Here is a 27,731-nt window from a genome sequence, read left to right on the forward strand (position 1 = left end):
ATGTGTTTGCAGTCACTGATGAGCAGTGTGCACAGACGCCCTCTGATGGAATAAACAGTAACTTGTATTAATGTTTTTGAAAGTTATTCCCATGACCACTAGAGGGCTCTAAAGAGACAAAATGGCATTGTCCCTCACTACTGTTACAGTAAGTGTTATTGCCTCAATGCCTATCATAATTAACCAATCGGATTAAAATGACATTTAAATTTAAATGTATTTAAATTAAGCTGTTATGAGTCAAACTCTACTGTGTTAATAAATCAAGATGTTAATTCTAGATGTCAAGAATGAGGTTTTCTCCTCAGTACATATTTTGCAATAGTATCCACACTCCACTGACATGTACACATCCTGGCTGTTCATCAAAGAAACATCACAGGAGAGCAAGAGAACTTTTGTCATTGGAGCGCCGTCACTGCCATGGCTAAATTGTTAAGGATTAAAGGGATCTGACGTAATTACCCCAGGCCAAGGGTTAATCTCTGACTGCTGGGCCTGGAATAGATCTCTTACAAAAGCTACTCCTCTGCTCTTGCCTGTTTGCCAGGTGTTTGGAGAGCAATATTCCTTGAACTCATTGGTATTTTTGTTCAAGTTGTCGTGTAGTGTGTAACCTTTGAACATAAACAAATGTCCATTAAATGAGTTCACACAATGCAGTGTTTTGTTTTCACACAGGGCTGATGCATTTCACATCACAGCATCATGGTGGAAGATTTTACACACTGGAGCTTTAATCTCTCCCTGCTCTTACATCAGCACTTTTTGAGCAGTGGAAACTCTCCTTCACGGCGTGAAACTGCACCAGTCCTGTCCAAATGTGCTCACCCTCCTTCGCCTCTGTGCACCTGCTGCTTGGTAAATTCCAGGAAACATCAGCATTCCCTGGAGAAGAGGCCAACACTAACCCGGCCTCCACGGTAACTTTGGGCCCCCCGTGTCCTGCTGAGAGCTTTAATTAAATGACTGTATTTTTCTTGCACCCCCTCTTTGATCTGTCCTCCCTGCCATCCCCACCCACACTCCGAAACCTGCGCCATGCTTGAGTTAACCCACTCAAAACATCCTGGTCACAAGTGACATTACTAAGATGTGTAAGATCTTTTAAACAAGGCTGGAGACGGTGGACAGGAAGCGCTACGACTCTCTGTTGAGTCCATATAACGTAATGTCCATGCTGCCAAATGTATGACAGAAGCTTTATGTTGGAGAATTTCACGTCTTCATTACAAGTAAAAAAAAGTCTGTTCTGGTAGTTAATGTGTCAAGAAAGTTCTCAAAACAAACATCTGACAGCTTGAAACAGATTTATTATGTCAGATTAAATTTCAGCCTTTTATTCTGAGACTGTCTATTTCCACCCTGCTGTAAAATATTTGAATTAATCCTGTATGCAAGAGCAGTCTGGTTATGATTTGCACATTTAAAATATTTAGCAAGGTTGTTGCCCTTTAATAACATAATAATTATTAATAATTTACACAAACCTCACAGGTCAACCTTTTAAAAGAAGAGTCTCCAACTGCTGTAGATACTGTTGTTGGAAACTCACTGAAAATGCAGGTATAGTGTTCATAACAACATAAAATAATACTATCTAGATACAATAACGAGGGAATTGGTCAACCATGGATTTCATAACGCACTGGCGCGAAACATTACACCACACTGTTTCGTGAAAGGGTGTTGCAACAAGCTACAGTAAATAAAGCCCACTGAGAGGGATCATTTTCCTCACTTCCACAGCAAAGACAGTTTTGTGAGGACTCTGGATTCTGTTATTTGCTATATGTACAGGAGACTGCAGTAAACACCATGGTTGCAAACCCCCACAAAGGCCTCATGCCACTATAATTTACTACTTCTTTATTTTCAAAGTAGCAACCATAGTTCAAAAAGTTGGAAAAGTTGGATTCATATTACAAAATTTTCATTTGACAAAATGACAAGCATTTCAGCTTCATATCAGAAGTTATCTGCATCCATACGGACATATTTACATGTGAAACACCCGACTGTTTGTATAATGGTCAAATGGAATAAGCTTTTCCTTTTATGAGGCCAATAACAGGGTGAAACTGAAAGTAAACATTCTTGGAGCTTTTCATTCACAGCTGATAATGGATAAAGGAAGCAAACAAAGGTAGCGACAACATCATTGTTTATCACAGTTTCTCAGTTTCTACGAGAACAAAGTCAGTTGTGTTTTCAGGGTTTTTCATTTTCAGGATTACGTATCTGACCAATACGGGAGCTGGTCTCAGTCTTAATGACATTTTCAATCACTGCAACTACTGTAGTAGTCTAGGTTATCCTGTCTGTGAATTTATCTGGTGCTTTCCTCTGACCCCTGCTGTTTCCAAGCTGTATATTAGGTCTTATCTCTCTCTCTCGGGTCATCAGGCAGGAAGGAGACCATGCAGTCTCAGACTCCTCCATCACCTCCCTTGTTTGATCAACTATATCATTTTTTAATATTCTGCAATCTTCATAATTCTATTGAATTTGTGCTCTGTGGTTTCTCTTATTTTTCCCCATGTACAATGCTTTTTGTACAATGCTCTTTCGATGTGAGGGCTACAGTGGCCTGGAAGTGCAAACCATTATTTACAAAACATGCAAACCTTTTTACAAAGCTATTTAACATACACACTGCCAAGACAAGGCTTGTGGAATGACAATAAATGTCTATTTCATCTTATAGAATGAACTAATACAGTGAACGCTATGGCAAAACTTTGATATTAGTAAAAAAAACAAAGTCAGTGGCTCTTATTTTGAAAGACCAGGTTGAAAGGAAGCGGTGCTATATAAGATTGGCTGAGTGACTGTGTATAAAGAAACATCCAGGTCAACCGGTCACTATTTTGCATCTGTTTTGTTCATAGCAGAACAACAACTGTGAAATTTGTTTCGGGAATTGTGAGTTTCACATTTTGTAATAATGGTTTGCACTTCCAGGCCACCATGGAGGGTCTCAGGAGAGACTGTAAAGCCCTTCATATAAATAAAAATGACTTGACTTGTCTGTAAAATGAAGAATCTGTGCATTTAAAATAACAATACTAATTTAGGTGGCCCTTAAAGTTCCTTGAAACGCCCCTGGGGGGGGGAAAAACACACTGTTGGGAGCATTTCAGAATCACCACAGTGAGCAGTGGTGCAGGTCCATTTACCTGAGACAAAGTCTCCGTGTGCACACTAAAGGAAACACCGGTCACTGAAACACTGGTGCGAGTGTGTTGTGTTGAAAAACTGGCCACCTTTTTACAGTGTGCTGCACAGCTCCGCCCACACGGTGTCGGACGGATTAGAGTCTTCTAAACTGTGCTCCAGCAGCACTGACGGTCCGTGTGGCTTCTCCTCACTCAGAGATGATCCTCTCATTGATCATAACAGTCACTGTTTTCATTTGAACGCGCTGCGTAAAAAGGGGGGTGCGTGCGTGCGTGCGTGCTGCTGCTGCTGCTGCTCCACGGACATCTTGGGCCGATCGTGTTTTCTCTGCGGGAAACTTTACACGCACTTGTTACAATAAAGCCATAAAGTTCAGCGGCAAAAGGAAAAAAAACAACAACAACAACAGACAGTTATGTCAACACGGTAACGGGACGCTGGTGACGTTTTCCGCGGCGTGGGATCAAAACAGTCTTCAGTGGATCAGTGGAGGTGAGTTTGTGCGCACTTTATCGGATTAGCGTCATCAAACCTAATCCATGTAACTGTCACCTGGCACTGGGCTTTGTTTTGCCATCACTTTTGTTGACTTTTCATAAAGTGTGAACATTTACCACTCTGTTGTCTGATGTGTTTATTTATGCATGGGCTTATGGTTCTCAAACTGTGGTGCGTGTCCCGCCAGTGGTACGTGAGCTTCTTCTGGTGATACTGGAGAAAATACTGTTCTACTGTGTATATACCAGGGTCCTGTGAAAGGTCCGTCGCTGACTTTGCTCGACCTGTTTACAGTAAGGGTGGGAATCACAGTGTGGAGTGACACATGGTCCACGATACCAATAATATCACGATACGTATTGCAAGACAATCACATAGTGATACATCGCGATATCTGTCTGACTGAAGAAAACAAAACCTTAACACAACAAGATAAAAGTCCGCACTTTTAACTTGTCGTGTTAACGTTTTGTTGACTTTTCTATTTATTCACATAACATGGAGAACAAAGTGCATAAAGTCTATGTATTGAATGTGGATGGAGCATCTCTTAAGGTAAACTACCTTTTCTTGGCCGTGTAACTTCCTGCCCTAGTTTCCCTCGTTCATTTGAACAGCGCCACCTTGAGGAGACATGAAGTAGCGAGTGAAACCAGCGGAGGGCCTTCATTTGTTCATTAAAATAACAATATTTGGTATGGATTATCATATCGCATGAGGAAAGACAACGATATATCACCAAATTGATATTTTGACCCACCTCTAATTTATATTACTGTATTTTAACCTTGGTGTTACTGCAAGAGCTCAGTATTTTCTCAGGTGGTACTTGGTATTAAAACGTTTGAGAACCAATGATGTAGAGCACATGAGGGAAGAGTCAGGTGGATAGAGAGGATGTGGGTGTACATTCGTCATATTTCTCCATCAAACAAACTCCATAGTTTGCGATTTCCTGATCCTCCGCGTGGTAGAAAGATGTTTCCCGAGCTTCTTCACTGAACTGAATATTCTTCGTTTTTACTTTGTTACAGATTACACAGGCAGCAATGTCAATGTGTGGAAGGACATAAAGATGACAAAGGCTGGTCTGATCCTTTGGGCTGCAACAATTAATCTATTAAATTGTTGCTAGGTTGGTGTTGTAGGTCAACAACAGTTGACATCCGTAATATTGCATTACTGCCTTCTTCTTAATTCTTTTAAAAAAACAACAAACATTTTGTGATTTCAGATTTAGAGGTACAGTGTGCAACTTTTAGGAGGTTTTATTGAAATTGAAAATACAACCCATGAATATGTTCATATAAGTATATCACTGCTTTCAAAAATAAATATCGCTTGGTTTTTGTAGCTTTAGAATGTATTTATAGGAACCATAGGCAAAGGCTTGTGTCACCATGTTTCTACAGCAACAGTGTGGCAGATAACAGATAATTAAGTGAAAAAGAGTCATAACTCCTTCCTTTCTCGTATGCAAAGGCCACCGTTGCTCCCTGGTGTGCTTGGGAGGGGCAAGAGGAGTTTTTCATTTGTTACAATCTCCCGTCTCACCAGTAGATGTCGCTAATTCTCACACAATACCTTTAAAGGTAAATATTGTCTTTCCCCACCATTTTGGACCAAGTACTGAACCCTTCGTGCTGACATAGCATGGATCTGTGCCACAGCTGCACCCTTGGTAAATTGTGGTGGGAATAATACACTCCTTATATGGACATACTAGGGGTGTGTGTTTATCGATCTTGTCTATATTTTCGTTGAGTTGTTGTTGAGTCAAAATTGTGATTCATTTTATATCGCATATTTCATTAATGAAGTGGGAGTAGTGATAATTGTGCAGAAGTCACAAAATAGACTATTTTTCTTCTATTTTTGTTTGTGAAAAACGAGCCAAGCGAACATTGAGATGGTGCCGTATTTCCAAAATTCACAAATTCAATCAGATTTTAAAAAATGTGAGTACTTTTTGCTGGAAAAAAGGATATAAGACGCTCTATGTTGCACGTTCGTATAGCCTCTGTATGTACGTTTTAACAAAGTAATGGGGGGAAAAAGCACCCTGAATTCTCCATGTTCTAAGGGTTAATAGATTCATGGACAAAATAACTGCCAAATGAATCAGTCATTAAAATGACGGAGTTATTTCAATCTGACTCCATCTCCCATCATGCATTTAACCCTCAGATGACAGAGACCATTTTGTGTGAAATGGTAAACTGAGTGGAGGAGGTGGACAGAAGTGTATTAGTTGATTTAATTCTAATTATTATAATGTGGCATTATCCTTGTATGCACTTTTTCATGGTGTGTGGTGTGATTATCTAACAGCTGGCGTTCTGTATACAAACATTTTTGGCATCTAAATGGTGACATCATCATCATCGTCATCATTTTTACTCGGCAAACGGATCTAGCTGTAATTACATTGCTCTGTCCTTTTTTGTCCTCCCCGATCTGATTAGTAGAAGACGCACAGCATGTGACCGTAGCAGTTTTCTTTCATCTCTATCTGTACACGGGGCCTTCCTGCAGTTATCTGTCAGACTCGGCGGTAAATCATCTTTAATGAAACAGAGAGCGGCGCTGCTCGGCTGATGGTGTGCAGGGCACAGAGAGCAGGTCTCATAAGCGGAACCGGGTCTTCGGGGCACCTGATGGACACACAAGCTCAGGATAAGCTTTCCCCGCAGCTTTGTTTGCAGTCCTCCTCATACCTCCTCCCTCCACGTGGATAATGAGCACATGACACTAGTGGAAACTCTATTTTTGGCTAAATCAACTAAATGATGAAGGATATTATTAATGCATGCAAATATGAAATTCTATAACGATGGAAGCGCGGAAGGAGGTGACAGTGACCGAGGTGTGAAGCTAATAATAGACACAAGATACGACGTGGCAGTTGGTCAGTCGACTGTGATTTAGTGGCTTATTGTATTATAATTCAATGAGCACATGGTTTTAACGCAGGGAACTTTGGCACAGCGAGGTGCCTGCTGCCTCATTGGTTCGATGACAGTTTAACTAGCTTACTCCTCTGGAAGCTGGCAAGGAAGCGAGGAGAGTAGTAAAGCCTTCTTAGGTAAATGTCAGGTTCATGAGAGGAAACTGGCATGAAGCCAGCAGAATGAAAGGCCAATGGAAAGTCCACAACAGAGAGAGAGCGAGGGAGAGTTCTGTCAAACATGCAGGCTGAACACTGAAAGTACGTTTGAATAATTTGACCAAAAACACACACACCCTCAAAGATTCTGACATGAATTCCCACAGTAGAACTGGCAGTGGATGCAGCGCTCTGTGTAGCCTGATAGCTTTGATGGCATTGCTATTTATTTCCCATTCTGTGAAATGCACTTTGAGAAGTTCAAGGATCATTATGTGACAAATATTTATCTCTTTTTTTTTTTTATATCGTCATACATTTTTAAAGAGAAACAATAGTTACAGCTAGTACTGTACATTAATTTTTTTTGTTTTATGCTCTTTGGGGCTGTTTTTCAAAGTGGAAAAGGTTATTGCTAGTACCTCAGATTCTGTTTTTTTCTGGACTTTTCACTGTGCCTTACATCCATTTGTGCTGGTTTTGGATTTTTCATCACCTTCCACTAACTGGCTGCACAAAATGTCTTGGTATGCTGAAGCATTAACATTGTCCTTCATTAGAGATAAGGGCCCTGATTGAAACACCTGAATTCAGTACAGGTGTGGCCACATACCTTTGTTCATATTAAACATTGTACTGATATTAAAGAACTTTATGTTCACGCACTCATATTCTACCACTTTATCCTCCACATGAGCAAAGTGACTTTACTCGGCCTGTAACAGGATAAAACTAAAAGATACAATAGAATTTCCATAAAATAAAAATTGTCAGCAATAAAGTTCTTGCTATGGCCAACACTGCTGACTCATCACAGCCCAGTTACTGCAGCAAAATAAACCAAGGATGTGTCGTGGAACAGTGTACAAAACATCAGGTAAATGCAGGTTCCTCAGAATTTACATTCACCCATGTGAACAGCTTTTATGCACAGTCATGTCTCAACTGTGTTTATGCATGTTCACTGTGGTTACACTGTAAATATAACGTGTTCAATTCAATACAAAAACACATCATTCTTCAACCAAAAGGGCAGGTGATAAGATGTCTTAAATACACAAACACAAACAAGATATTCCTTTTAAAGGATTGTTTATTTACTTTATAATGACAAGGGTTGACCCTTATCCAAAATCCAGGAAAACTCTGCCTTTCACTTTCCGGTAACAGTTCCATGTTTACTTAGATCTCTGTAATGATAGAGTCGTTTCAAGCAGAAATCCTTGCCTTTGTTCCTCTGATCACACGCAGTGGCACAGGTTTGGTTCTCTCCATTTCATGCTGTCATTGTTCTAAGGGGATGTTGTTTTTATTTAAAACCTTTATTAGACAGGATGGATTGTAGTGCGAAAGCAGTGATTTGGAAGTGATTTGATTTACGTCAAAAAAAGATGTTGCAACAGCAACATTTCGTTATTCTGCTCCTTAAAAAAAATGCAGTAACTTCAGCAGTTCGATGGGATAAATTGTTCTTGTCTCCACCCACCGCTGTGCTGCTGCTCAATTACGCACAAACGCTCCCTCAGTCAGGTCTGATAGTCTTGCTTGTCACAGCCTGTATTCATGTGAAGGAACTGCTGCATACAAATAATGTGACATTGTTCATGAAGATTATACAGAAGAGGATTAGGGCCACATTGTGTAAACAAAACAGAATTCTATGAAAAAAGTTAGCATATTGCTCCAGATACAAAAGAAATAAAAAAATATATATTTAAAATGTTCTAAAAACCCATATCTCTGAGCTCAAATGCTTCATAAAGGTGATGGTCTCAGCTCTTTCCTGCACTCTAAGTTTTATTTACTGAACAAAAAAGCAAAATATGGGAAGCATGTTTTCCATATTTATGTTACATGAGTAAAAGAGAGTTATTCTCCAGCTCATATTCATGTCCATAACTCCTCATTCGGATGCCCTTAGCTCTGTAATATAATATAAGCACCTTGGGTAGAAAGACACAGAGTTAATGAACCGTCATGGCTGAATTAAAGCACCAGCAGTGATTTCAACTCTCGTTGGCCCCTCGTTTGAGGACAGGGTCAGGATGTGAAAGCTGGACGTCTGCCAACGCCTGGGAATTCAGGAGAGGGTTTCCTGAGGCCGGGGAGTTCCCACGTATTCACTCGTCAACTGTTAAAGGGTGCTGGATATACTGTTTTAAAGACTGTTGTAGAGATTAAGGTTAGCAATGATTCATAAACATAGACACTCCTGCTTATCCCCTGAGAAAAATAAACCCTGGAGTGAACGTACAGTGTGGGATACAGTTACTGGAACACGTGACATCTGAAAGTTGTATAGTCTAAACCTTTTTTGCAATGTTCTCAGGACATTCCAGTGTGTTTTTGATGGAAATGATGTTGTGATGATATGAGGACACAAAAAAGATCTTTTTCTAGCTCTGCTCAGGTTCCCTTTGTCCCTTTGTGCGGAATCCTAGCCACACTTTGCCCAAACCTAACCCCAGTTGTTTGGTCCGTAAAATGTCAGAAAATGTCGGTCGGTGTTTACCAAACCCGGAAATTATGATGATCTCAAATGTCTTGTTTGGTCCACAAACCAAAAATGATTTAGTGATCTATGGAAGCACAGAAGCCAGACGATATTCACATTTAAGAAGCTGAACAATCCGAACACTTATTGCAGAAGCAGCTTAGATAAGGTAGAAAAAAAAATATGAGTAATGACATTTTATTGATGTTATACAAACTAAATTAGATATAAAATAGAAATAGATTAAAATAGTAATTTTTATTTTTATTTCAGAGACAAGTAAACAAGATTACCACGTTTTCTTCTCATTAAAAAAGGGATACATTCAGTGGTATATTTTTTGTCATTCTTTTGGTCTTAAAAATGTCCGTGCCCATTAACCTTTGTGTTTCAGAAAGTATTGACAGTGTAAGCCCGTGCACAGGCCACAGACAGACAGACAGACAGATTAAGCCTGCTCCTACTTTCATGTTGTCATTTCTCTGCTCAGAAGTAAAGGACAAAGGAGCAGTCTGTTTTTGTTTGGGAACCCGTTGACTAGGAAACACGCGCTTCTCCTCCTTCATCTGACTTTCATTGTCTCCTGCTATCACATAAAGATAACGAATAAGAAAAGCTCAGCGTGTCACTGCAACCGACATTGTTGCCTAAGTAGGAAGTGTGAGTATGTGTCTCTCTGGCGAGCTTCATGGTCATGGACTGGTCATGGACTGGTCCAGGGTTAGTGTGGCGTGAGAGTGCAGCATCAGAGGTGTGTTCTTCCTCCATCATCTCTTTTCATGAAACTTTACACCAAAGAGACCTCCAATATCATTGTTTCAGAGTTTGAATATCGGAGTGTATTTGCCGTGTGATTACTAGATTGAAACAATTCTTTCTCGTAATAGAAAAACAAAAATGTTTCATCTCTGTTTGCTCCGCGGCAAGAATGTTCACAGTTCGAATCCCATGTTTAACTGTTCTCTTTGTGTCCAATGTAGATCCTGGTTAGGTTCACTGGAGATTTACTGCACGTGGGAAATTGATTGTGTATGATTGTCCTGTGAGAACCTGGTGACCTGATGTATAAATAAATGAATAACTGAATGTATCATCAGCATGCTCATATTGACCATGCTATATTTTGCTGTCCTAAAATCAACAAAGAAATCTACGTACCGCATTTTAATCAACTGTATATTTTCTTAATTGCCGCATAAATTATAGAATTTGTGCATAAAATGACCAGAAATCTCATTGTTGCCATCTACTGGTGGTGTCAGGTTTGAATGTGTGAATTCGAGCTGCAACTAACGATTATTTTCATCATTCATCAATCTGTGGATTATTTCCTTGACTAATGGAGTATTTGTTTGGTCCATACAATGTCAGAAAACGTTGACAAATGTTGATCGGTGTTTACTAAACCTGGAAATTGAAATGATGCTGTCCTGTTTTGTCCACAAACCAAGAATTTGGAGCAATGAAACCAGAAGATTTTCACATTTAAGAAGCTAAACAATCATGATTTAATTGATTTAATGATTTAAAAAAATAAAAAAACAAACAAACAATGACCTATGACTTATCAAAAATAATTAATAATCGAGTAGTCGAATAATGGGACAAATGCTATCACACATTTGGACAACATAGCAAGTCATTATGTGTAGTTTAGCATATGGAAAAGAAGAATGAGTGATTCATCCCTCACAAAAGCCGTCATTTTACAGCCAAAAAATGAAATGCATACCTTGGAGTATCTTTCGACATGAATCCCATACATTATTGCAGGTTACGTGAACTCAAAAACATGCAGTCTGAAAATGCAACGTGAAAAAAACCTACCCACCGTATTTATGATAAACAACGCCATCCTGTGCCAAGACATTTTTACCTGCTACAAAGACAAAACACTTCTCTCCGTGACAGGAGTGACTTTTTGTTTTAAACCAGAGTTCTTTTTGTTCCAGAATGAACTTACACCTATAGACACAAATGCCTATTTACCAGCATCCCGCCGTCATAAATCCCCAGATAGCTAAGGGCTGACTGTCAAACATGTTATTATGTCAATGTCTGAGACATGACTCACGATTGAATTGCGTGTTGACTTCCTTTCATGGGTGTTGTTACTCTAAACAAGGCCCCAGGGCTTACGACACGTTCACTGTGTTTTGTAAAAATACACCTCAGCGGCGTGACGTGACTCGGCGTGTTGATGAAAAGTGTAATTGCATGTGCCGAGATGGGGCTAATTTGTCCTGCTTAGTAACACTCTGTCCCTGTTCCTGTGCACAGGTTCCCCAGTCCTGTGTGGGATGTTAACGGACTGGTGGTGCATTGAGGCTGAAGGAGCATGGTGAAGCACCAACCCTTACAGGTCTACGAGAAGCAGGTCTTTGTCTCCTTTGTCACCGGGATCTATGGTTGCCGCTGGAAACGCTACCAGCGTTCCCAAGACGACAGCTCCAAGGTAAGAAGCGTTTGTGATCTCTGATGACGGAGATCGTCATAGCAATCAGATCTTTCAGGTTTACCAATCAAATCTTTGCTTTATTGTATGATTAGTGTCACAAATGTTCTGTGTTACGGAACTGTAATTGTTCATATGAAGATGACACGTACAGATCTATTTTTTTTGATGAAAATGATCAAACAAAAGACTCCAGAGGCATCAAATACAGAGATCCTTTAGTGAAGAAAGTAGACACAGTGGGTTGTTCACTGTAAATAGTGAACATGTGGATAAATGAGAGGCTGATGATGAGTGTGCACAGTTCTGCTGCGCTGCACTGAAACCTGACGTAATCTCCGAGATTAAATGATTTGTTGTGGTTCTGAAGGCCAAGAACAAGGTCTCTGTGAAAGGCAACAAAAAACGTCAGCATTGCATTTACATTTACACAGTCTTGTATAAAGTACCTAAAAAGGGTAGAAGTAAAGCTCTTAAGTTATATGATATTTACTGTACTTAAATATCAAAAGTCATTTTCTGATATCAAATGTACTTAAGTTTTGGAAGTAAATGTATTAAAAAATACATGAGGGGTAAGGATTGAGCCATGGTGACTCAGTGGTAGAAGGTTGTGGGTTCAATTCCTGGCTCTGCTCGTCATTTTGTGTCCTTGAGCAAGACGCTAAACCCCATGTTGAAGCGTACTGTTCCAAACCGAACCATGCCACGATGATACATTACACTAAGAACCGCATAAAGACGTGGTCCTCTTACTTTAGAAATACCCTTATGAATCTTAATTCCATTTCAAAAGAACACTACTGTATTTGATTTTCATCTCATACAATCCTGACTCACGTCTTCTGCTAACTAGGCAAAAAAACTTCCCTCTGATACACAGCAAACAGCAACAGCTCAGTGTTTGAATGTGTAAATCACATCCAGATGACCAGCTGTGTTGGGCAGACACATTTACTGCGGCGGGAGGTCTTATCACAAAGAGCCAGTGGCTCGGACATAAACGATTCCATTGACAAAATGTGTGAATCAGGCACACAGCTGCCACACAAGAGAGACGAGGAGAGAGACGAGGAGAGAGACGAGGAGAGAGACGAGGCGAGAGACGAGGCGAGAGACGAGGCGAGAGACGAGGCGAGAGGCTGCTCATCGCGCACCCAAATGCTGTCCGTTTACACTGCTGCACAGTGATGTGAGACGTTTACAGACAGTCAGTGTTCAATTGTGTGGTTTGTTTAGTACATTCCATCTCATAGTCTACAGTAGAGCTGCAATGATTAATCGCTGAATTTGATTATGATTAATCAAATGATTAATTTGATTAATCACATGATTAATGACATGATTAACACAAGATTTCTGATTGTTTAAGCTTCTTAAATGTGAATATTTTCTTCATTTCTTTGCTCTTGATAACAAAGAAATCATTAAAAGTCAATCATTTTGGTTTGTGGACAAAACAAGACATTTGAGAACATCATCATTTCCAGGTTTGACGAAACACCGATCAACATTTTTTAATGCGTCCTTCTCATTACCGTAACTCCTAGACCGTTTGCCATGTCTCGAAAATTCAGAAACCATGGACTGGCGATCTGTCCAGCGTGTGATTTAAAGTGTAAATCTGCTGTGCTGCCACCTATGGGCTCAGGTGCATAACGGCGTCTGGACTTTCACTGAACACAAACGGTAATGTACGGCAGTAACTAATGAAGCGAGGTGCGTCAAATACCTCAGTAGCTTTGTGTTAGACTTAGTTCCTTTAAGGAGTACCTTAAAATGAAAACAATAAATAAAACACAGGAGAAAAAATAAACCCAGGGCAGAACAACTACTGGTTGTGGGATTAATGGCTTTTATTTAATGGGTTCATGTTTTAAAATAATCCTGTTTTATTGAGAAAGACACTTTAGTTTGTCCTTCAGTGTACTATTATGGTTGCATACCTGTTTTATTGTGGCTCTGATGTCTGTTCAATACCGTATAAGCAGACAAAAGCCATTACCAGACCTGGGTAATGTCTTTAGAATTGGCTCTGGACACTGTCCAGACGTTGCTGCATCACGGATGCAGGAGAGGACTTTCATAGAGTTGTGAGATGATGTGTCCACAGCGGGAGAATCTCAGGTATCACCTGACTGATTCAGCGTTCACTGGTCCAGTACTCGCTTATCCAGAGTTCTCTCTTGCTACGTTTTCACCTGAGCTTGCCGAGAGTTTCCCAGGGAGTTTGCACGCACACATTCTGCTGAATGGATCATACAGTAGTTTAGTAAGAGTTTTCTGTAGAGGTGGTGAGCAAAAGGATTTAATATTAACCCCTAACCAAGTGACCAGGCACCATTTGTTAATGTTGCTTCATGTCCGCTACATGTGGAAACATGTAATCCACTGTTTGTAATCATGCTTTTGAACAACTGAACTTAAGTTTTGTAACACTTTATATTAAGTGTCGCATACTAGCCCTTTATTAGTCATTATTAAGCACATATTGTCATTCTACATAACCTTATTCTACCTCTATTATGACATGAATTAAGATTTTTCCTAAATAAGGTGTTAATATGTGCTTAATAATTACTAATAAAGTGCTAGTATGCTACTTATATGCATGTTAGTAAGCACCTAGTTAATGGTAAATATGTGTTCCTTAAAATAAAGTGTTACCTTAAGTTTTACTGATCATGGTAACATTCAGTTCTACTTTGTTTGACCATTTCAAACTTCCATTTCTGTGAAGAACAAATGTGATGTAATATGAACAATGTCCTATGAGTATTAGGCCCAAACTGAAAAGAATCTTTCATGAATAAAGTCGTAATATTATGAGAATAAAGTCGTAATATTAAAAAAGTCATATTACAAGAATAAAGTTGTAATTTTATGAGGATATAAGTTATTTTTTTATCATTATCTAATGTATAGTTATTAAGTAGCAGCAGCACACAGACGTAATCAGCGTTAACCTTGCAGTCGACCACTAGCAGCCACGAAAGATGATTTCCTCCAAATGTGTGTGATTCTTTCTTCCAAACAAACTCAGTCTCTTGCACAATCTTTTCAAAGTCCTGATGCTAAAGATAATGTGGTGCTAATGTGACAAATACTAATTATTTCCTTTGTTTGTGAAGCCCAAATCAAAATGGAACTTCACAAAATGCTTCGCGTTCCTCATTCCGACACAGGTTTGCAGCTGATCGTCTGAGATTTTGCTTGAGTAATAATTCCGACTTTATTCTCTATTTCTTTCCCTGTTTTAATGCGTTTGCTCCACCAGTGTGACACTGACCTTGTCTGACACAGGCCGTTGTGTGCAGAAGGAAAGCAGGAGGGAGAGTTTCATCATGTCGTGAAGTCGGCACATAGATCGGGATTTATGAGCGCTGTCAGGAGTTAGGCACTGCACCGGGCCTTCTAATGGGAGAAATAGAGGGAAGCTTGCAGCTCTCGGGAGAAATGTCAGGAATCACGCAGCTGATCCTGCAAATGAAGTGCACCACACAGTGAGAGTCGCATGCTTATGGTTGATAAATCCTGTCTGTCCCTAACCAAATAGACACTCACAAAGCAGAGGAACAGTGTTCTTTCTTACTGTCAACAAGCTTCTCTTGGTCACCATATTCTCCTCCAAGGAGATTTTCTCAGCCGCTGGGGATTACTTCACCTGTAAGAGTCAAAGACCTCCTCTGACCCTGCTAGTTGACCCCCCTGCTTGCATCTACCTACTCTAATCTACCAAACAACATACTGGAAACACTGGGGTGAAAGAAAATGAATAAACAGATGCCATTTTCAGAAATTTGCTGCATCACATAGATGTATTCTCCAAATTCAAGCATCACCGGCCTGAAAACAACAAGCTCTATGAAGCTGACCTTTGAGGTCAGTATCCTCACCGGTCTTTGGTAGCGTGCGTGCGAGTGTCAACGTGACTCTGGCTCAGTGTCTTACAGATATGCACCCGGTCACTTGACCTTCAGGTAGCTGCTAAACCAATTAAAAAAAGCCCCCCGATACTATTCATTCCCGACCACATTTACTCATATCACCGCTGTCGTGTGTGTTATGGCTCTCTCATTCATTTACATATGAGTGACGTCCCATGATGCATTTGTACATGCATTCATCAGTGAGGCCATTTGCTCTTTACCTGTACCACACACAAACAAACACACACCTAATTATCTCCCCGCCTCTTATATAAGCCGGTGAAACGATGAGTTCAGGCACAGTGTGTCGCAAAGCTGATCAGTGCTCAGCAGGATGTGTCAACCGGGCCTATCACACACTCCACACCTCCCCTCCCGTGCTGCTAGCCGCTAATCCTGTTAACTGCTGAAGGGATGAGTCCTTGAGAGGTGCACATGCTCTCTATTATACCTTTGTCCCACATTTCAAGTTTGAAAACTGCGCGTTAACATCGTGAGAAAATAAGAAAACAGGTTTATAACTTAAAATGGAATTAATAGAATCTTGCAGTGTTGTTAGCCTCGCTTAAAATAACACTGTATCGCACAAACAATTTCTCCAGTTGTTGTTGTCCAAAACGATGCAGAGGTTAATTGGACACTCTAAAATTGAAAGCAGGTGTGAGTGTATTGTAGTGAAGTGTTGTTTGTCTCTTGTTTCCAGGGTCAGGGTGTACAGTAGCTTTTCGCCCCTTTGTCAGCTAGGATTAGCTCCAGTGGCCATGCAACCTTCATGTGGAGGATGAAGTGGTAGACAATGAATGAATGAATGAATGAATAATTCATTTTCCTGGCCTCATGGTGGCAGCAGACACAAACGATGCAATACTAAAACATTTTAGAACAAGATTCCCTGCTGGAATTAAAGCTGCAGTAGGCAGGATGATACCAGCTGTCAATCACCCTGGTGTCCACTCCTATCTGCCCTATCTTGTCGTCTATTGCCCTCTAGGGTGGAACATAATTGACACAATTTGATGTCACATTCGATTGAGTAAGACCTGAAACTATTAACCATACACTTTTTATTGATGTCATAAGTGGGGAGCGTGCTCATATGTTTCCATAGACCTCCATTCAAACAGAGTTAAAAAGTGTTTTTTTTGTGTTTTCCTTGACAGTGGGAGTGTGCATGGTTCACCATCTTGTGCACGTCTTTCCTTCTGCTTCTCTTCTGGGCGTACTTCTGGTTGGTGGCTCAGAATGACTTCAACGAGTTCAACTGGTGAGTGGGGTGTGATGTGATGTGTGAGATGCTGTTAATGACCTACATGTTTCATAAGAGTCCCAGTTGAACCTGGAGAACAGTTACACTTGTACCGTGAACCTGTTCCCTCTGTAGGTCAGTATACAACCGCTCAGGAGAGTGGAGGGATGAGACCATCCCCATCCTCGCATCCACCACAGTGGGATTCAGCTACATCACATTTTTACTGGTAACAGTCTTTTTATAACTGCAGACATTAATTATTGATTATTTAATCTACAATCAATTAATCCTGGTTGTTTTTCTTTGTAGATTTTAGCTCTTTTCCACATTTCCTTAGGCCAGCAGTTGAACCTCTACTGGGTTCACAAGGTATTTTTGATTGACATCATACACTGCTGACATGAATTAGCTCCACACACACTTTTTGAAATGTCATAATTGTCCTTTCACTCCCACAGATTGGAGTGTTGGGTACACTGCTCACCACTATCTCTGGTGTGGTCTCTGTTGATGACATATGGGGAGATGAGTGGGACATCCTGCTTGTGTCACTGCAGGTTGGTGTAGCATGTTTCCATGGGTTTACTAAAATGACGTAAATAAAGTTTATAATGGGTACGGTGAAAGAGAGGAGCACTACTCTACAAGTTGGATATTACCAACAGGGGCTTTACAAGAATCATCTCATCAATAATATTAAATGTATTTATTTTTACCCTCTTAAAAAAGGTTATAAACCCTTTCGTGTCTATTACTTCAGTCGCTTGTAAATCAGCTTACCTCAGCATCGTCACTGCTTCTCGCTGATGAATGGTCTCAGACTTTGTGCTGAGCTAAGCACAGCTTGTACAGACAGCTGTGAGAGTAAGTCAATCATCTCACTCACTCCAGTTCGTTTCTAAGTCAATTTACCACAATTTCAGAGTGCTACTTCAATGATATTGAATGAAATCCTTGGTAGTTGAGCTCTTAACATGTGGCTCGTTGGTCTAGGGGTATGATTCTCGCTTCGGGTGCGAGAGGTCCCGGGTTCAAATCCCGGACGAGCCCGTTCTTCAGCATCTCTAATCTTCGCACACACAAACATGTGTACAACTGCTATATGTACCTTAAGTTGCCTGTCGTGGACCAATATAGTTGTTGAAACTTTATGACAGTGTATTTGCAGCGAGAAGTCCATGCTCTCTCGCTATAGTGAATTTGTGTGATGTTACAGATGAAACATGTTATTAATAGAAGGTATGTGAATATTTAAAGTTCATTCCAGTTTGAGTTTTTTAAAGTTCATTAAAGGCAATACAATTTGAATTCTGTGCTCCCCAAATAGACATGTATTTGTGACCTAATTATTGTCTTCACACTCTGTTCCTCTCTGTAATAAATAAGCATGAATTAACCACCTTTTTTGTGTTTTGTTGTTTCCAGTCCACAGCACCATTCCTGCACATTGGTGCCTTGGTAACAGTCACAGCTATCAGCTGGTTGGTGGCTGGATATGTGGTCCGCAGAGAGAGATCCAGTAAGTGCTGATTGTTCTGTTTCAAGTAAAGTTCTTCCGACAAAATAGTTGCTTTTCATCTCTGTTTATAGTTAGAAATAAGGGCTGATGATGATGGCTGCAGGTCATTTTCTTCCAAGCAGGGGCAGACAATTAACTAGAAGCCGGAGCTGAGAGGGTGGCCCCTCAAGAACAGCTAATCACTTAACTGTAATACACATTTACTGTAATACACATGACATTTTTTAAGAACCTGCAAAACAGTTGAGCTTTGCACAGGAGACTACAATGACACCACCTAACTTAGAACTAACTTGTCTCAATGACTCTTAGATTTCCAGGTGATGGTGCTGCTGATCTACGTCCTCATCCTCCTGGCGGTCTATTTAGCGCCGCTCACATTAACCTGCCCCTGCATCATGGACCGCCACGGCCTCAGACCTCGACCAGACGTCATTGGTCGACGGGGAGCTCCTGTGGTGAGTTGGTGCCTTGCCAGACTTCACTGTGCGATCCACTTAACTGGTCAAATGGAAGGTGGTGACAGAGCAGGACACTGCTCCAAACTCTCAGGTTTTCATTTCCTGTCCATCCTGGTCCAGTAGCAGCCGGAGACTTTATTGATAACATTGTATCTGGCTCTTATCTGCACAGTGTTTGCCACATGAATGTGCTGTTCTGTGTCAGCCTCTGTGAGCGCGAATATTCCAGATCACTAGCTATGAGCACATGTACAGTGTGCACACACAGACACACACACACGCACCCATCGACAAAACTAAAGGAACAATGTGACCTTGCATTAATTCAAAAGTAGAAATGAATTCATCCAATAAAAACTCACCCGTTCAGAATATCATACTTCTATTTTTTATGTTTGCATTTGTATGTAAGGTGACCTTGATTGTCAGAAAAGCACCAACAAATAAAATGTATTATTTTTATTTTTATTATTATTGTTAGTATTAGTATTAGTAGTATAATTATAAGTATTGGACTGAACTATCATACTGCTGTATTGAAAACAATAACTATTATTTTCATTAGCTCACAAAACAAAATATTTACTAATACACCTCAACATAAGGATGAAAAACTTAAAGAAGTTGTTTCTAACATTTATAGCACGTATCGTCAAATATAGAACAACCAAAACCTCAAACTTTTCTGGTCACTGTAGGTATTTACATTTAAACTGACATTCATTTATTTATTTATTTGACTGTTTTAAATATCAAGTTGTAACTATGATAAACTATGATATGATATTATGACATTTTTGTTGTCTTACTTTCAAATAAATAAGAGCAAATTTAATTTCTTCACATTGGACCAAACACTGCATAACCTTCCTGAAGTTTGTCTGTATTTTTAGCACACCTGTAATAATGGTCTTTCTGTTAAATTGAAATATTACATTTAATATCTATGGTTGCTCATGTACAGTACAGGTGATCATGTGTATGATCGGATTAGCTTCTGTTTACTACTCTTGCTTTCACTTTTAATCATTTAACACAGTGTTTTCTATAAATCATGTTTTTCCTCTTTACTTTACATGTTGTTTCATAATTCTTTGGATATGTGTCGTCTGCACACAGTGACTGACACGTGTCCCCTCTGTCTGTCTGTCTGTCTGTCTGTCTGTCTGTCTGTCTGTCTGTGTTCTCTGCTCCAGCTGGCTCCAGAAAACACCTTGGTGTCCTTCAACAGAGCCCTGCAGCATGGAGCCAGCTCCCTGGAGGCTGACGTCACCATCAGGTTATTAATCACACATTTAATTCCTGACCTATTCATATTTAATGAATTCTGCAGCTGAAATGTAGTATTTTTGGTGGAATAATTAAGTTTAATGAGACAAAAGATGTGACCCTCTTTGTCTCTTTTGTCAGTGTGGACGGGGTTCCATTCCTCATGCGAGACCGCACACTGAGGAGGACCACAGACGTCAGGAAGGTCTTTCCAGCCAGACAGTTTTATGATGCTTCATTCTTCAACTGGACAGATATTCGGTCTCTAAATGCAGGCCAGTGGTTTTTGGAGGTATGAATGCAGTTGTATGGCTTCTGCAGGCAAACGTCTGTGTTTAGTGAGACCTCTTTTGGCATTTAATACATTCTTGAAGTTTTATTAAGTACTCTCACAAATCTGATCTTTGGCATTTTGAATGGGTTAGATCAGTGTTTCCCAATCCTGGTCCTCAGGGAAACCTGACCAAGGTTATAATAGTTTGGGATGTTTCATTAGTTTAAGTTTTTATTTAGTTTTGGCTTTTTGTTTTCAAGCATGTTTCTGAATAAACCTGGTGTTGTGGATCTTATTCACAGTAGCCATTTTCAATAAGAAACAGGTGGACAGACACAGGTGTTACCAATGATTCCACTCTACCTTACCTTTAAGAGCCAAGCGGCTATGTGTAAGTGTAAGGGGAGGTCACTTTAAATACGTGACACTTTAGCCTGAAGAAGCTGGAAAAGAAGTATGTAAAGTAAGTCAAAACTCGTTGTCCTCTGTTCCCAGAGTGACCCCTACTGGACAGTAGGAGCCCTGTCAGCGAGGGACCGCAGCAGAATAGGCAACCAGACAGTTTGCACCCTGGTGGAGATGCTGCGTCTGGCGGCGAGAGCTAACAGCTCGGCACTGCTCAACATCCACAAGCCGCCGCCGGAGCACCCGCGCTCCCGCAGCTGGTTCATGGACACGCTGTGGGCTGTGCAGAAGGCAGGCATTTCCCAGAAGCGGGTGAGGACTGTAAGGCTTTCATTAAGTATTCCTTTGATCACGTTTAAAGGTGCTGCTTGTAGAACTTCCTTCCTAGTTGTCACGTATGTACATAAACAATGTTTACTGAGCCGATTAACAGCTTACTGTAATTTACATTGAACACGGATGAAAATTGCTTATTTGCTCACAACTTTCTACTGAAAAGGACTGAAAGTCCAACAGAAACCAGGACCTAGAACACAAGAGAGAGATGGATTATGGGAAATCCACCTTGGTCCTACAAACATCACCTTTTGTGTTGTAAAATTGTCATAATTTCCCATTATGATGTACACACGCTGTGTCTGATCAGGGTCTCTTCCTGTCCTTTTTGTTTGTGTCTCTGCCAGGTGACGTGGACCCCCGACTCCGACAGGGGGCGAGTACGAGGGCTTCAACAGGCCGCGACTGAGAAGCTGTCGCTGGCGGAGATGAGGCAGAGAGGAATTACGAGCCTGACCCTCCACTATAGCAAGGCCAGCCACAAAGACATACAGTAAGAGCAAGAGTCGACGGCACGGCAACAAGGGCAACACTCAAGAAGGGGGAAATTGTTCTGATCCGTCCTTGCTTTGTTAATTTTTTTTGTTTTGTTTTGTGAGAGCATTACAAGCAAGCAATTACTTTAATTTCAAATAACATACAATGGTATTTCCTTGCTTTGTTAATTAAACTCACACGCCCAGATAACATTAGCAACGTGTAAGTAAAAATAAACTCTTAATATTCTTTTAACTCAAGTTACTAGACACATTGATTTGGTGTCATTTATAAAACATTTCAATAACACAAAATTAATTTGATTAATTCATCAAACAAATCTCTCGTACATACATTAATATTTGTCTTAAAATGAGTATGATACGTTTTGTGAAAGAGAGTATAAAAATGAGCGAAGAAGAAATTGTATTTTCCTCCCCTCAGAGAATATCTGGCCAATAATGTGAGTGTGAGCGTCTACCCGGTGAATGAGCCCTGGCTCTACTCCCTCCTGTGGTGCAGTGGGGTGCCTTCTGTGTCCTCCGATGCCCCTCAAGTCCTCCGAAAGGTGCCTTATCCCATCTGGCTCATGGTAAACAACAACCCTCCTCTCTTTCTCTCTCAAACACACACACATACACACACACACACACACACACACACACACACACACACACAGTCTGGTTTTCCAGGACTTCAGAGGACATTACATTGACTTACATTCATTCCCTGGAGACTAACTGGTACCATAACCTAACCATACGACATGTCCTCACCTTAAAATGTAATAAATGATGTTACAGGAGCTTGCTTTTGAAGGAAGACAAGTTCCCGCCATGTAATACCTGCACACACACACACACACAAACATACTGTGCAGACAAGGTCACACAGAAAGACAAGAGGACAGCAGGAGAGAGGACAGAGACTGACAAGGGCCCAGCTAGACGCGAAGGGGAAGGACAGAGATGAATATGAGGGAAGCTCAGTGTGGTGTTAGACAACAACAGGACCTCTGAAAAAAGACAAGGACAAAGACCTGAACTCAGCAGCAGCTGTCTTCTGCTTTAACAACATTTCTGTTTTGTTAGCTGTGTGTGTGTGTGTGTGTGTGTTGGTGTTTTTAAGTTATGCTTGCAAAGATGTGTTTTTTTTTCCATACATATTTATATAGCACACATAAATAACAATAATATTAGAAAAATAAATCCGAAAAATTCATATATATAGTGGAGGAGGTGTGCGCATGCATGATTTTGAAGATAAACAAGTGTGTAACTTGTCGTCCGTTGAATAGTCTTGTGTGTTGAGGGCGACCTCCAGTGGCGCTAACGGGAAACTACATGTCATTTCTTTTATTTCTTCCTCGACCTGCAGAGCCAGAACGCTTACAACTTCATCTGGATCTCTTCAGATCTGGTCTCTCTCGCCATAGTCATCGGGATTTTCAGTTTCCAGAAGTAAGTACAGACCTACTCAATTAAAGTAACACGGGTAAATGTAATTGCTTTCCACCTCTGATATTTAGTCTATATACAGTGCTTAATGACCACCTGTCAAAAATGATAAAACATAAATACTTTAGAAATCTTTCAAAAACTTGTTTACAACTAAAAATGTTATTTATTTGGCAAATAACCAGATTTGTACCGGCTCATTGGGTAGAAGTCAGAAATGAATCGAGCATTAACATTCAACCACTAAAACTAATGTTTTTGTTCAGGAATGCAAGTAAATAACTATAATGATGACATGTTAATCAAGAAATTATAATGTGCTTTACTCTTTGTTCTGTTACTGGCAGCTGTGGCATAAACCTTACATTGGGTGGTGTAAATACTGTGTATCTATTAAAATGAGCAGGACTGTGTTTGGTTTGAGGCAGGTACATGTTTTGTGATGTATGGCATCATTTAGTTTGGTGGTTTCCAGGAGAACTGTCATGACAAGACGTGACAAATTGACAAGAATAGGAAACGATTTATCTGCTTCAAAAAGCATCGATCCATAAAGGGATAGATGTGGAGATGAAACCAGTTTCCTCTGTGGTGCTTACGGCATTTAAAAACAATAGCATGCGTATACAATAGCATATTTTCTCTTGTACATGTACACAAATAAAGCTTTAAGTGTGAGTGAACCTGGGCTGTGCTTTGTCTTGACTTGTCTTCTGCTTCTACACTGACTGTTCATTCTGCTCTTCCTGTCTTTCTTTCTATTTTTGTCTCTTTTTTGTCTTGTGAATGTTGCTGTGTTACTCCTCTGTGCTCTAACCTCTCACTTCTCCTCTGTCGTGCTCTGTGCCTGCTCTGCATGCAACCTTCCTCCGCTGCCCCCTGGCATCTGTCAGCCTTCATATGATCAGGTAACTGCTGCCACTGTGCACTGGTCTCTGTCTCTGTTTCCTACCTGTGTTTTTAACGTTGAACTCATTCACTGCGCCTGTTTACCTCTTGTCCATCAGTGTGTCGCCATGTCATGTTTACTGATCGATTGCTGTATTATAAATCATGGAAGAACAGTTTATGGGAATAAAGTCATAATCTTTTGATTATAAAGTTGGAATATTATGATAATAAAGTCGTAATCTTTTGAGAATAAAGTTGTAATATTATGAGAATAAAGTTGTAATATTATGAGAATAAAGTCGTAATCTTTGGAGAATAAAGTCGTAATCTTTTTAGAATAAAGTCATGATCTTTCAAGAATAAAGACGTAATCCTTCCAGAATAAAGTTCTAATATTATGAGAATAAAGTTGTAATATTATGAGAATAAAGTCGTAATCTTTTTAGAATAAAGTCGTAACCCTATCGAGAATAAAGTTGTGATATTATGAGAATAAACTAAATAATAAACTGAAGTTTCCTGTTCAGTTTGGCCCTCATTCTCCGTCAAAGATTTCACAGTGAGTTGTTTTAAATGAAAAACTCTAGTCCTCTCATTCATTATTAAAAGTAGCCAGTGCAGTCATTTGAAAATAGACCTTGTCGACTATGATGAGTTTTCACTGATGGATTCAGTCACTCTAATTCTTTAAAAATGGTTTGAACTGATATACAGTAAGTTCTTGGACTGAGGTTCAGAATGACCCAAGCTTTTTTTTTGTAGCAGGTTGTGCAGGTGTAATCATAACCGCACTGAAATAGTGATGTTGCTGATGTTCCCATTTATTGGACTTTCATCACCTCCCTATATTATATCTCTACTGAGTCATTGCCTCATGTGGAACCCTGTGCTTGGAATGGTTTGCTGTACTAGGTGGAGAATGAGCGGGATGCAGAACTACAACCCAGAACATATCATGCTGAGCGCTGTGGTGCCGCGGTCCAGTAGGGACGTCAACATCATGAAGGAGAAGCTCATATTCTCAGGTGGAGCTTTGACTACATTCATACCAGAAACACTACTGTCAAATAATCTTTATATTTAGTTGTAAGGTTAAAAATGTAGCTTTATGTGATGAGCACACAAACCTTTACAGCACACATTTTGAGTTTTCAGCTCTCTGTCCTGAGCTGCCCGCACCAAACATCACCGACAGATGACTCACTACATCGATATTGACATGTTTAGATTGTTTTCTCTATCATTTTTCACCAAGGAATAGAATAGTGACCTTTCCATCAATGGGACCATCACACAGTTCATCTCAGATAGAAATGAACTCATCATGTCATAAATTATGTGCTTGGAGGTGTTAATTAAATTTGCAAGAGGAAGAAGTCAAGGCACAAAGGTGCGGCAATAAAAGGTGGAACACTTTGCAGAGAATTTATCGATGCGCCATAAAGCTTTATTTTTGCTGTAGCTCCTCACTCAGCTCCACAGCAGACGACAAATGGCCAACAATGCGTCACCCTGTAGTATTTTACACGTTACTCTTCTGCACTGGCCTCCTGTTTGAATGTGCAGCTCCTTTTGCTGGAGTATAAATATTGTGGTATTCACTCTCTCTATACAGCAGCAATTTATACATGTAATAATATCAAATTGACAATTTACGCTTCTAACGGGGGCCATACGTAAGAAATGTATTACATTAAATCGTAAAATGACCATGATATGATATCAGAGATTAAGGAAATGGTATACATTTAAATACTGGGCTATTTGCAATTAAAACTTTCATTTGTGGCCCACAAACTTATGTTTATGTATTGGTTTGGTGTCTTGGTGTGTTGTTTACTAAGAAAAAAAATCTATCTTTCATTAAAATCTCAATAGTTCAGAGCCATCCAAGCTTTAATCTGTGTTGTTTAACTTCTCTGTTGTCTTCAGACACATCAGGACTCATGTCTTTTGTCGCGTGTTCTAACAGCTGCAAATGTCCATTTATTTCAGAACTTGACAACGGGCTCAGCAGCACAGAGGAACTTTCTCTATATCCGGAAAATGGCTACGCGAGATACTCTCACGGAGGCCTCGGTCGCTGACGTAAAATGAGGAAAAATAATAACAAGACACATCCAGGCAACTTTTTCCTGGAAGTGGAGACAACATAACAAATCATTTTACATGGACTGGTCAGTATTTCAATTCCACTTGTACAAGAGTATTTCAGCTTTTTTATTAGTACAATCTAACACCTTCTTGTTATACACTGAATTGAATGGGTACATGGTAGAGCAGTGGTTAGCATTGTTGCCTCACAGTTAGAAGGTCACTGGTTTGGATCCCAGCATGTTCTTCCCACAAGTTCTCTGCAGGTGCTCCGGTTTCCTCCCGCCCATCCTAAGAGAACTCCTTATTTATGAATGTTCATCATTGGTTCCACTGATGTGTGTAATGATTGGGTCCATGAAGAAGAACTTGTGTTCAGTCCATTTGCTTAACCGACCTTCTCAAAGGTTCTGTCGATTGATTAAAGCTTCACCGTCACGTTTTCTTCCACGTCAGTGACTTTGCTGTTGTTTTATAACAGATGTAACGAGCTGTGTCGAGTCTGTAACGTACACCGATGTAAATACGACTCATTCTCATGTTTTTCTTTTTCCCCTCTGAGAGGATTTCCAATGGTTTGGACCAATTTGCATTTCTAATTATTAGTATTATTATATATATACATAAATATATATATATATATATCACTGATGTCCTATTTTAAGGGCGATTTGGGCATTAGGGGTATTTTCAGAAGGGGTCATCAAAGTACAAACGATGTTCTGTCTGCCATGGCTCAACTACTGCATAGTCCTATTAGTGACATGTTTCACACGGCTGCCTTTTTGTTTAATGGAGTGATTGGTAGAATATTGTAGATTATTATTATTATTATTATTATATTTTGCATTTTGAAGTTGAATAATTCAGACTACTAGACGATGTGTCAAAATGTTCAATAAAACTCGAGAATTATGAAGGTTTTCTTTCTTCTTTGGATTATTTTTGTGCAGATGGTGAACTTTTATGCATTTTCATGCAGACGGTATCATTATTTATTGCTGCTCGGCCTCGATTAGTCAGGTCGTGTGCGGTCTTGTCGTGAAAAAAATAAAATTGAGTACTCGGGTTTTCTTATTGAAGCTGTAATCTCTCCTTCTCTCTCTTTACTAGACGACTTTTCCAGTCTTTGAACACTATTTATCTTTGTGTCCTGAGATTTGTCACTGGTTGCGGTCGACTCACTCATCACTGTGAACTTTATATTGAATCTGAACGTCTGTCTCTGAGTGTACACAGACTTAGCTGATCTTAGCTTAGCTTAGCCTCCACATCTGCACACTCTTCTTCAAAGAACTAAAAGCCGCTGTGCGTGGAACACTCTCCAGACTAAACTGAAAATGTCTGAACTGATTTCACTCGTTCGTTCTTATTAGAAAGACAACGAGGAACCAGCAGTAAACAGTGCCTCCACTTTTAATTTATCACTGTGACTTCAACGCCTGCACTTTAAATGTCAAGCAAACTTCATACTCACTGTTAACATTATGGTTTTTGTCAAAATAAATCTCTAATATTACCCTTGAAAAAGAGATCTATCTTTATTTAACCAGATCTCAATCTGGTTAAATAAACCAAAACAAATTCATAAATGTATACATTTCTTGGAATGATTCCTCTATGTGCCACGTTGAAAG

At 39.9% G+C, this 27,731-nt stretch overlaps 1 protein-coding gene and 1 non-coding gene across 4 annotated transcripts; both read left to right on the forward strand.

Moving 5' to 3' along the window:
- Positions 1–3,311: 3,311 nt before the first annotated feature.
- On the forward strand, positions 3,312–27,013 carry gdpd5a (glycerophosphodiester phosphodiesterase domain containing 5a). 3 transcript variants are annotated; one of them, XM_044042035.1, is made up of 17 exons: positions 3,312–3,672; positions 11,559–11,733; positions 16,823–16,926; positions 17,044–17,137; positions 17,221–17,280; positions 17,370–17,468; positions 18,337–18,430; positions 18,743–18,888; positions 20,088–20,170; positions 20,302–20,452; positions 20,930–21,160; positions 21,523–21,668; positions 22,097–22,244; positions 23,030–23,112; positions 24,003–24,017; positions 24,913–25,025; positions 25,996–27,013. In XM_044042035.1, the coding sequence occupies exons 2-17, from the start codon at positions 11,617–11,619 to the stop codon at positions 26,085–26,087; spliced, it is 1,776 nt and encodes a 591-aa protein (XP_043897970.1). In that variant the 5' UTR covers positions 3,312–3,672; positions 11,559–11,616; the 3' UTR covers positions 26,088–27,013. The 3 variants fall into 3 exon arrangements, with proteins under 3 accessions (XP_043897970.1, XP_043897971.1, XP_043897972.1); XM_044042036.1 differs by having other exon boundaries at positions 20,930–21,151; XM_044042037.1 differs by lacking the exon at positions 24,003–24,017.
- trnap-cgg lies at positions 17,890–17,961 on the forward strand. The gene has a single exon. It is a non-coding gene; the product is annotated as a tRNA-Pro (tRNA).
- Positions 27,014–27,731: the final 718 nt, after the last annotated feature.

The sequence above is a fragment of the Solea senegalensis genome, linkage group LG13 (assembly GCF_019176455.1).
Source record: "Solea senegalensis isolate Sse05_10M linkage group LG13, IFAPA_SoseM_1, whole genome shotgun sequence".
Classification (NCBI taxonomy): Eukaryota; Metazoa; Chordata; class Actinopteri; order Pleuronectiformes; family Soleidae; genus Solea; species Solea senegalensis.